The sequence below is a fragment of the Trichomonas vaginalis genome, chromosome III, assembly GCF_026262505.1.
Source record: "Trichomonas vaginalis G3 chromosome III, whole genome shotgun sequence".
NCBI lineage: Eukaryota > Parabasalia > Trichomonadida > Trichomonadidae > Trichomonas > Trichomonas vaginalis.
The window spans coordinates 10,765,719-10,777,740 of NC_067205.1; the positions used below are offsets into that span (position 1 = coordinate 10,765,719).

Consider the following 12,022-nt stretch of genomic DNA (forward strand, 5'->3'; position numbering starts at 1 on the left):
GCTATATCAGGGTGAAACTATTTATGTGTATTATCCAATGTTATTATATATCTTCGAAAGATATTTACTATATTTTTGATTTGTGAATGTTACATTTAAAATTGCAAGAATGAAGCTGCTGTCCAACCATTTGTAATGAGTTCTGTATACCTACTCAATCTTTATTTATCATTAATTAAGATTTTAAAAGAGATTATCAAAACTACATGATAACAATATGGCATTCATAATTATTTCTTATGTGTGAATCATGTTGATTCTAATTGATGTTATGTGATTCATATTTCAAATTGATTGATATCTCCATCAGTTTTTAAGCACTATTTTCCAGTAAGTTCAAATTGGAATGATCGATACCTATTTTTGTTAGCGAGTGAAATCCATATAGTCACTAATTATTTCAACAATCTTTACACTTTTATTATGATTTTATTTGATTTAAGGTGAAGAAATGTATCAGAATATAAATTGATGCTACTTCTTTAATATTGGTTTTTAAAAGTGACACCCTGATCGTCCTGTGGAATTGAATGGGAACGGTTATTGTGATGACGATGGCCATTTTTAATATATAATGTCAGCACCAATCCCCGCTGCTCAACGTGTTGAGCAAATGCGCTCCATGTTCCATGAGCAAGCTAAAGCTCTTGCTCAGGAAAAACAAGCTGAAGCAGAAAATATCGCCGAACAATATTATCAACAACAAATTACAAATACAACTAAAAACCTTGAAACAGAAGCTGAACGTCAAGAAAAAGAAATCGAAGTTAACAGACAAATTCAGAACGCTAAAATTACAAACAACGCAAAACTCGAAATTCTTAAGGCACAGAAGAAGGCTTTGAATGAAGCACTTGAGGATGCAAAGAACAAGCTTAACGAATTTAGCAAAGGACCAGATTATCCACCAGTTTTAGCTAAACTCATCGCTGAAGGTCTTGTAATATTAAAGGAACCACGTGTCCGTCTTACTGTTCGTAAAGCTGATGTCCAGATTTGCCAGCAGGTCATTCCACAAGCCTTAGATTTAGCTAAACAAGCCGATCCAAACCTTGATGTTAAGATTGTTATAGATGAAGAACGTTATCTCCCAGCTGATCCACACTGCGCTGGTGGTGTCGTATTCACATGCCATAAAGGAAAGATTCGCCTTTCAAATATCTTAAATGAACGTCTTAAACTCGCTTACGATGGTATTCTCCCACAAATCAGAGAAATCGTTTTACATTAAATTATCCCTATTTTGCTTTTCCTTTTAAACATTCTTTTCTTTCTAAAATTTAATAAAAATTTGCTCAGCTATTTGTAAATCTTCCATTTTTAATTTATATACAATACTATGTAACTAAATATCTTTATGATTCAATCTCTGCTTCAGATTTTTCGGTCATATAATAAAAATATTTTTATTATCACTATATTGGCTGACCATAATCTAATAAACTTGGCTTACCTTGTTGCAATATCTAATGTTATGTGATTAATTTTTCAAAACAAACAAAAATTTTTATTCCTTTTTACAATTACACTGGTTCATTGGAGCAAATACCTCTTCAGCAGCTTCTCTCTTGCATTCTTTAACCTTTTGAGCAAATTTGGCAATAGTTTCCCACTTGTTTTTCTCTTGCTCGGCCTTCTTTGCAAGTTCACGGTATTCAACTATCTGCTTCTTGTACTTTTCATTTTTGTCCATTAGATTCTTCTGAGAGTCTAATAATTTCTTATTTTGAGCTTCAATTTTAGAGATATCATCACTTAGTGAATTTGCTCTCTTTTCTGCGTTCATCATATCTTCTCTGATTTTTTCTGCGGCTCTACATAACTTTTTATTTGTATCCTTTTGTTCTTTAAGTTTTTGTTCCAGAATTAAATATTTACTTTCTGCTGAAGATGCTCTGTTCTGGGCAATACTAAGTTCAGCATCCTTCTTTTGAATGTTTATTGTAACCTTCGTGAACTCTTCTGATCTAGCTTTGAGTTCTTCAGTTAATTCTTCAATTCTTTTCTGTTTCGACCGCTCAGTTGTTTGATATAACTGTATCTGCTGATAAAGATCTTTGTTGTCATGGAGAATCCGCTTTGTAGCTAAACCATTATTATTGACAACTTCAGATAAATCTTCATTTTCTTTTTGAAGTCTCTTATTCTCGTCTTGAAGTGATTGGAATTTCTTTGTTAAATCACTCAGTTTCTCTTGAGCAATGTCATTGTTCTTCTTTGTAAATGCTAATTCATCACTTGAATTTATGGAATCAAGCTTCAACTTTGAGTTCTCCGCTTTAACCTTCTCTAATTCATTCTTTAATCTTGTATTTTCTTCTGATAAAGCCGAAATTTTGAATGTATTTTGAGTAATTTCGGAATTTAGCTTTGATATTGATTTATATTTATCTTCATATGCAGATATATTAGAAGTTGTAGTGATTTTAATCATTGACTCATAAAAATGAGAACTTTGTGAAAACAGATCTGAAATTGCGTAATATGCAAACTCAATAGCATATTTATTTCTTGATGTCTGAAGGATATTGTTAATTAATGGCAAGAGCTGAGTTTCAATTGCAATTCTATTTGATCTGGATTTCCAATTTGGAAAATATGTTACGCATTCATCTATAAACCTGAAAATGAGGAGTGAAAGGTATGCATTATTGAGTTCAATATGGCGAACAAAGCAAGTAAATAAATAATTTTCTTCTGTTTGTAACAGGTCAACATCATCTTCAGAAAGCGAATTGTTTTGTACAAGCAATATCAAAATAATAAATATTGATTCCAGCTTCTCAACAGATGTTTTCTCAGGAAGAGTTGCAAATCGATTAAAAATTTTTGCAAAAATTTTATTGCATGGAATTTCTTGAAATAGAGTTGGGTCAATTTCAACTAAAATCTGTAGTAAATGGCAAGCTGATATGGATACGAAGTCATACTCACATTTTGAAATATAATCTACCAATGAAACAAGATAATCTGTTGTTTTGATACCATTTGCAAACTGTGTATGATATATATTTAATTGACGGATACAATCTATAACAAAATATGCATCAGCGCCATTTGAATTCAAGATTGAAGTTAACAAAACCAAAAGTTCGCGAGGAGCCAATGGAGCTTTATCTTTAAGAGATAAGATTGTATCTCTAGCTAGCTGTTTCATAAGAACAAATTTTCCATTTTGAGTGATAAAATTAATCGCTGCATGTATACTTGTAGCTGATTCATTTCCAACTGGAAATATTGCAGTATGTGCAGCAAGAGCTGAATTCACGACCATAATATCTTGAGAAGATAGTAATCTTGTCAATTCTTTTTTAACTTGAAGGATAGAAGGTTGTGATTTTAAGTATGATTCGACAGATTTAGAGGCACGTGCAAGTAAAGCAATGATCGCGCATGCCCAAGCCCCAAGCTGTGGCGATCCTAGTAAAGGGATTATGACCTTAAAAAGCGTTGCTATAGAATTCACGCATGTAAGATTCGTATTGATTGATGATGATAAAAGGGCTACTAATTTTAGATAAATTACTGCTTTTGTTGGTTCGATTTTTCTAATATCACCTTCATCTGCTATTTTTGAAAATACTATATGGATAAGTTCGTCGAAATTGATGTTTATGACAATTTGGTCCCTCAAATATGGGGAAATTGAAAGTAGATTTGTGAGGAAAATTGAAATTGAATCTGCCAAATCAATAAATGAAGAATCTAAGTTGCAATCGAATTGAATTGTAGTTAATATGCAAAATATTTGCTGAATAAAATCTGATAATAATGGATCATTTGTTAATTGATTAGAATATGCAAGATCAACATCTGTTGTTTTAATATATTGCAATAAAATGTTTCCATTTTCATCATTTGTATGACCTTCTGTTGATAATGATTGTACGATTGTTTCTAAGTGAGATTTCATTTGAAGATTTTATAAGTGTACGTTTAGTAAAGAAAAAAAATGAACGCTTTTTCAAAAATTGCTGCATGAAAATGAATATTTCAGCTTAACAACACTAAACTGAAAGATATATGAAACTGTTTCCGGATTTTTCAACAAAAATACTAATTTAAATTTTTACTAAAAAAAAGTTTATTTTTGATAATTTAAAATTTTTTGAGAAAATTATATGCATAAAATTCAACAAAAAATGAGCCAGATGATGTAATTTTAAAATAATAAGGTTTTAAAACTCTTAGATTGCTTAGTACTCAATAATTTCATAGATTTAGTATTAAGAATTCGTATATCAAGTCATATTTAAATATTTAGCACAACTCAATTTGCTTTATTATCTGACATATAACATAAAAATCTATAAAATAAATGATGAATAGTGATTTTTTTTACTAAATTTCTGTGCAAAGGGCTTGCAAAGCCTGACACCATTGATTACAAATTTTCTCATTTTCAAAAGCAATTTCATATTTCTTTTGGCCGTGTTCAGGTTCAATAATCAAACGATACTGATGATTTTTAGAACTAAGGGTAGGAATGATCTTAGCTTGCTCTGGAAGAACTATCAAACCTTTAATATTCGTATTGGTTGGTGTCTCTTTCCAAATGATACTTCTTGATGATGCATAAAAATCAAAGAATCTTTTTTGCCATGCACTATGTCCTAAACCACCTTTCTTAACACCCCATGAATGCAGAACTTTAGATGTAGTAATAACAGAAGGTGTTCTGATTCTGTTTTGTGCAGAGAAGTGACCAGCGCTTTGAGAAGGCATTTCAAGCCTAACTTTCTTTGTATTATGGAATATAATCGTGTTAATCTTCATCACGGGTGAATTCCTATTGCACATTGTTGTTAATTTGTTCGAATCATCCGTAATTTTATTCTTTTTATCTTTAGTATGAACATAGACAGAACCTTGCCTATGCCGAATTGACGTCTTACTTTCTTCAACATTCTCTTCTGGGAAGAGTATTGAAAACGGAGACTTGCATAATTTGATAATCTGCCTTTCGGAGCTGAAAAACATATTAAATTCGGGATATTTTATCTTCGAATGACTAGTCAGCAAATTACTTAATTCTTTGTCAATCCAGAATAAATAAGCGACATCAGTTGGTAAAAATTCGAGGATTGGTGAGTTTTTCTGGTATGCAAGCTTTAGACATGGTGAAACAATATTGTCAAATTGGTTTGCTTGAAGCAGTGTTAAAAATGTGTTGGCAGAATATTTTGGATCATCGGCCATTTTGGTTACAATGTGAGTAATGTTCATAGATAGAAAGGTAGTACATATGTTACTTTCTATTAGTATAACAATGTCGCGAATTGATAGTTTGTAGAAAGAATCAGAACAAGTTTGAATTAATGACTCGACAAGATCCGAATAGTAGTTTGGATCGTAAACATCAAGTGATAAATAGAATGCTAATTCATTTGATTTGCAGTGTCTAAGACATTCGAGGCAAAACATTAAAATATCAAAATTTGTTTCGGGCGACAATTCCTTTACATGCATTTTAGCGTACTTTATTATATTTGGCGTTGTTGCAGCGTGGAAAAGGGAACTTGACTCGGCTCCAAAAATAATATTATATAAATATTTCGAGTAAACAGGAAAATTATTTAAAGTTTCAATGGTGTTTGTCTCCAATTCTATATTAAACATCAACAGACTACGCTTCCAATGGCTACAATTTGTAGAAGATAAGAGAAAGCTATAGTCCATGATATAAGATTTTACGCCTCTCTCAAACTTTAGTCACGTTTAATTACAGGCGAAAAACAAATTTATCAAGAAAGATTTAAAAAATAATATGGAAGAAATATTTCGTTGATGACAATAAAACTTTACACCGCATAAATTTTTTTGAGAGGAGAAATAAAAAATGGCCACTATAGTTTAATTAAAGTTCGATTCAGAATAGGCATACCGTTTTAAAGTCATTTTAATATGAAAAGCTGTGACTTAATTTATAAACTCAGAATTTCCATTGGTTTACGATTTTGAGAGGAAATAGAATTTTTATTAATGCAAAATCAATATGTAGAATTAGAGCTCAATTCAAATTAGAGAATGAAAATTTCAATGAATTCAAATTATTTCAAAATTGTTATAGACCGAAAATAGATTTTTTCGGTTTTCTCTTCAAATAATTGAAAGAATGATACTATTATAGGTTTATTATATTACATAGCATATAATCATGCTATAGCCGAAAATTATAAGTTTTGAGAAGATTGAATATAACACAAATAAATTTGAATGTAAGTTAAATTGCTTGTTGTTTTTAATAGCTATTTAATGAGAAATCCAATATTGCAAAATTCAAATTGAATGATTGAAAGAACAGAAAAAGTCATTCTTTTCAATTTCGAATATATTTCATTGTATTTATAATTACATGGCAAATAAGATATTTAAACTTGATTTTTGAAGGAAAATTCACAAAATTGAATAAATTCAAATAATTTTTATTCAAAAATAAACTAGCTATTTGAGTTTAATACTAATTATCTATTCAAACTACAAAGTTTGTAATTTAAAATATTTTGTGAGATCAGATTGAATTAATTCAAGGTTCTTTTCAATTAATATTAATGACCATATTACGCATTTTCGAACATTCTAAACCAAATATATAAAAATGGGAGACGAATGTTAAATTTGCTAGACATGCGGGAGTTGTCTGCAAAGTTTTAGCTCTTGTCTCTAACAAAAAATTAATTTTTAAAAAAATGACCGAATACGTTTCACAGCGAGAAAAAAATAAAAGGCAAGATAGAATTTTCTAGACATAAAGAAGTTGTTTACCGAGTTTTAGCTCTTATCTCTAACAAAAAATTAATTTTTAAAAAAATGACCGAATACGTTTCACAGCGAGAAAAAAATAAAAGGCAAGATAGAATTTTCTAGACATAAAGAAGTTGTTTACCGAGTTTTAGCTCTTATCTCTAACAAAAAATTAATTTTTAAAAAAATGACCGAATACGTTTCACAGCGAGAAAAAAATAAAAGGCAAGATAGAATTTTCTAGACATAAAGAAGTTGTTTACCGAGTTTTAGCTCTTATCTCTAACAAAAAATTAATTTTTAAAAAAATGACCGAATACGTTTCACAGCGAGAAAAAAATAAAACTGTACACTGATTTTCATTTTCATTTCCAGTCACTTTACTTATTATTTTTTCTTTTTTTCATTTTAATTACCCAGATTTTCCTTACTTTTACCACTCCCCATGTAATTTCTGGGGAAAACGATAATTCATTTTTTTTATGGATGAATAGATCGTTTTCCTAGAAAGGACCTCATATCTCTGGCTAAAAAGAGTGTCAGATCCTAAATAGATTATTGATCTAGTGTACAAATCCAATAAAAAGCCTATTTTTTTGGCTTTTTTGGTGCTCATTTTTTCGAAGATCTACATGAATATGGGGAAACCATCGGATTTTTTTGGTTAACCCACATCTTCATGTAGTCTGGACTATCTTTCCTCGAAGGACCTCTTTACGGGTGTAAAAACTCATAAAGTTCTCAAAAGATTCATTCTCGATCTCCATGCTGAAAGAATTTACAATAAAAAAGAGATCTACGCATCAAACTACAGCCATAAATGAACTGAACCCCTAAAGCTCAGCTCTTAGTTTATCAAAAACGTCGAAATCCTTCTCATTGCAATCAAATTTTCTCAATAACTCATAAGAAAAATCGAATTTTGATTAAGCCGATGTTATAGGTATCACAAATACTACAAACTTAAGCAATATCGAAATTGCCAGCAAAAGTTTGAAATTGCATTGCTCATATTTGTTTTGTAAACTAAAAATCTGCTTATATTATTCATTAATTTTTTATATATTATTCATATACTTTAATAAAAACAATACTATTTCACCTTAAAAATGAATTTCATAAGTCAATATTATTTTTTTGAAAATGTATCAATTTTCGATTAAAACAACATGAGAATAAAAGTTACGCAAAATTATTTTAAAAATGGTTTTAAAAATTTACAATAGATGAAAAATAATATTGCAAGAAGTTTTTAAGTTTAATTTTAAGAAAAAAATTCGGATATTATTCATGGATCTAAGTAATCTGATATTTGAGTATCGGCACTATGCATAAAACATATATTTATAGTTTTTTTGGATTTTTATGATTTTAAATATATTCAAATTTGGCAATCCAATAGATTTTTAAAAAATAGGTAAATAAAAATAGATTACATATGCAGCAGATTTAGAACATGAAACAAATCTTATAGTGACCCAAAAAAAAAATTCATGATCCAAAAAAGAAAAAAAATGGCTAAATGGGAATCAAACCTTGGCATAATGAATCATTATGTCGGATGTTTCCACTACACCGGCAGTTCGAAAAATACCCTTGGTGGTTCTATTTAATAGCTACTCCCAACGATAGGCGGTGTCCCCAGCTTTAGAGAGGTGGTAAAAGTAAGGAAAATCTGGGTATAAATTATTTCATAATACGTTTATTTACGTTACCATTTTCTTTATTCTTTTGAATTCCATACTAGACACTTATAGAATATTTTGATTGTTAACGTACTTCATTAGAATGAATCCTTACAAAGGGTATGTCGATCGAATTTACCTAATTGGTATTTCCAATCAGATTGAAGAAGGTAAAATGACATGGGAAGAAGCTTGCACCCATGTTCCCATCGCCCCAACCCTTCAATCAAATGATTTCAAATATTTAGATGTTTCAAAATCTTTTTTACAAAATCAATTTAGCTTACAGAATATCCCATTGCCTAAAGGCAAGAAAGGTCGTAGGGTCAATCCCTACGACCAAATCAAAGCTCTTGCTGTGATACATGACCACTGGGCCTTTCCCTGTGGTCAAACAAAACAATGGAAACGTTTGAAATTACAACAAATTGATGTATCTTATAGAGAAGTACGCAGATACTTCAAAGAAAATCATTTCACCAAGACGCGATTAGAGCATGCCGGGCCAGAAACAGCAGTAAGATATTGGGCGCTTTCACCCAATCTTATCTGGCACGCAGATGTTCATTATTTTAGGGGTGTTCGTGGCCAGTATATTTATGGCATAATCGACGATTTTAGCCGCAAAGTCCTAGCGTGTATACAAATACCAGATATGCTGGCAGCGACGACAGCGAACGTTGCGGCTTCCGCCTTCATTGAATTTGGCGCCCCTTATTGTTTCTGGACCGACAACGGTTCAGAAAATAGGGGCGCCTTTCAAGATCTACTTGATCTTTGGGGCGTCCAATGGCGGCATACAGACTCTCATTCTCCCTACCAAAATGGGAAGATTGAGAGATTCTGGTCGACATTGGAGCGCTGCCAAAGCATTCAGGCTATTCCTGCCTTTATTCGGGAGTACAATAATAACACACCGCATGAAGATCTCCCAATTAATCCATTAACTGGAACAAATTACACGCCAAATCAAATGTATCAGCTGAAACCGAAATACACAAATGCAGATACAGAAAGGTTGTGGCAAATATGGGATACAGATACAGGCATGACCGCTGTTGACACATTCACAGCGTAATAATAAACATAATTTTTTAATTTCATTTTTAACAAGTTTTTTTAAATGTATGTAATGAATAATTCATTAGAATATGATAATGCACATTGTAACAGAATAGAACAATCACCAAATTTTTTTTTTGAAATTAAAAAATAAAAGTAAAAAGTGTAAAGTAATCTAACAAAAAAAGATATTTAAAAGAATTTTGGAAAAAACAGAATAAGGATAATGATATTATTTTAGATACACAATCGATGTACTGAAGAATAATCCGGTAAAATGATGATATAAAATTAGATTATTTTACAAGTAGCTAAAAGAATAAAACTATAATATAAAATAAATGAAGTTTAATGAAACAATAAAGGTTAAATAAATAATAAAGATTTTTATTTTATATCAGTATTGAGAAGAAGTAACAGCTGACACTTGGTAGACAACTTCTTATGTCTAGAAAATTCTATCTTGCCTTTTATTTTTTTCTCGCTGTGAAACGTATTCGGTCATTTTTTTAAAAATTAATTTTTTGTTAGAGATAAGAGCTAAAACTCGGTAAACAACTTCTTTATGTCTAGAAAATTCTATCTTGCCTTTTATTTTTTTCTCGCTGTGAAACGTATTCGGTCTTTTTTTTAAAAATTAATTTTTTGTTAGAGATAAGAGCTAAAACTCGGTAAACAACTTCTTTATGTCTAGAAAATTCTATCTTGCCTTTTATTTTTTTCTCGCTGTGAAACGTATTCGGTCATTTTTTTAAAAATTAATTTTTTGTTAGAGATAAGAGCTAAAACTCGGTAAACAACTTCTTTATGTCTAGAAAATTCTATCTTGCCTTTTATTTTTTTCTCGCTGTGAAACGTATTCGGTCATTTTTTTAAAAATTAATTTTTTGTTAGAGATAAGAGCTAAAACTCGGTAAACAACTTCTTTATGTCTAGAAAATTCTATCTTGCCTTTTATTTTTTTCTCGCTGTGAAACGTATTCGGTCATTTTTTAAAAATTAATTTTTTGTTAGAGATAAGAGCTAAAACTCGGTAAACAACTTCTTTATGTCTAGAAAATTCTATCATGCCTTTTATTTTTTTCTCGCTGTGAAACGTATTCGGTCATTTTTTTAAAAATTAATTTTTTGTTAGAGATAAGAGCTAAAACTCGGTAAACAACTTCTTTATGTCTAGAAAATTCTATCTTGCCTTTTATTTTTTTCTCGCTGTGAAACGTATTCGGTCATTTTTTAAAAATTAATTTTTTGTTAGAGATAAGAGCTAAAACTCGTAAACAACTTCTTTATGTCTAGAAAATTCTATCTTGCCTTTTATTTTTTTCTCGCTGTGAAACGTATTCGGTCTTTTTTTTAAAAATTAATTTTTTGTTAGAGATAAGAGCTAAAACTCGGTAAACAACTTCTTTATGTCTAGAAAATTCTATCTTGCCTTTTATTTTTTTCTCGCTGTGAAACGTATTCGGTCATTTTTTTAAAAATTAATTTTTTGTTAGAGATAAGAGCTAAAACTCGGTAAACAACTTCTTTATGTCTAGAAAATTCTATCTTGCCTTTTATTTTTTTCTCGCTGTGAAACGTATTCGGTCATTTTTTTAAAAATTAATTTTTTGTTAGAGACAAGAGCTAAAACTCGGTAAACAACTTCTTTATGTCTAGAAAATTCTATCTTGCCTTTTATTTTTTTCTCGCTGTGAAACGTATTCGGTCATTTTTTTAAAAATTAATTTTTTGTTAGAGACAAGAGCTAAAACTCGGTAAACAACTTCTTTATGTCTAGAAAATTCTATCTTGCCTTTTATTTTTTTCTCGCTGTGAAACGTATTCGGTCATTTTTTTAAAAATTAATTTTTGTTAGAGACAAGAGCTAAAACTCGGTAAACAACTTCTTTATATCTAGAAAATTCTATCTTGCCTTTTATTTTTTTCTCGCTGTGAAACGTATTCGGTCATTTTTTTAAAAATTAATTTTTTGTTAGAGATAAGAGCTAAAACTCGGTAAACAACTTCTTTATGTCTAGAAAATTCTATCTTGCCTTTTATTTTTTTCTCGCTGTGAAACGTATTCGGTCTTTTTTTTAAAATTAATTTTTTGTTAGAGACAAGAGCTAAAACTCGGTAAACAACTTCTTTATGTCTAGAAAATTCTATCTTGCCTTTTATTTTTTTCTCGCTGTGAAACGTATTCGGTCATTTTTTTAAAAATTAATTTTTTGTTAGAGACAAGAGCTAAAACTCGGTAAACAACTTCTTTATGTCTAGAAAATTCTATCTTGCCTTTTATTTTTTTTCTCGCTGTGAAACGTATTCGGTCATTTTTTTAAAAATTAATTTTTTGTTAGAGATAAGAGCTAAAACTCGGTAAACAACTTCTTTATGTCTAGAAAATTCTATCTTGCCTTTTATTTTTTTCTCGCTGTGAAACGTATTCGGTCTTTTTTTAAAAATTAATTTTTTTAGAGATAAGAGCTAAAACTCGGTAAACAACTTCTTTATGTCTAGAAAATTCTATCTTGCCTTTATTTTTTTCT

General features: G+C 30.1%; 3 protein-coding genes across 3 annotated transcripts, besides 2 other annotated features; 1 reads left to right on the plus strand and 2 right to left on the minus strand.

Moving 5' to 3' along the window:
• Positions 1–553: 553 nt before the first annotated feature.
• On the plus strand, positions 554–1,322 carry TVAGG3_0678680 (proton-transporting ATPase activity, rotational mechanism; the record flags this gene model as incomplete). Its single annotated transcript, XM_001581178.2, has 1 exon — positions 575–1,231. The coding sequence occupies one exon, from the start codon at positions 575–577 to the stop codon at positions 1,229–1,231; it is 657 nt and encodes a 218-aa protein (XP_001581228.1).
• A 185-nt stretch (positions 1,323–1,507) lies between these two features.
• On the minus strand, positions 1,508–3,913 carry TVAGG3_0678690 (centrosomal protein 2 family; the record flags this gene model as incomplete). The annotated part of the gene is made up of 1 exon (XM_001581179.1): positions 1,508–3,913. One exon carries the CDS (start codon positions 3,911–3,913, stop codon positions 1,508–1,510), a length of 2,406 nt encoding a protein of 801 aa, XP_001581229.1.
• A 243-nt stretch (positions 3,914–4,156) lies between these two features.
• Positions 4,157–5,694, minus strand: TVAGG3_0678700 (PH domain-like family; the record flags this gene model as incomplete). Its single annotated transcript, XM_001581180.1, has 1 exon — positions 4,342–5,424. One exon carries the CDS (start codon positions 5,422–5,424, stop codon positions 4,342–4,344), a length of 1,083 nt encoding a protein of 360 aa, XP_001581230.1.
• A 370-nt stretch (positions 5,695–6,064) lies between these two features.
• Positions 6,065–6,902: a mobile genetic element.
• Positions 6,903–8,532: 1,630 nt separating this feature from the next.
• Positions 8,533–9,504: a mobile genetic element.
• Positions 9,505–12,022: the final 2,518 nt, after the last annotated feature.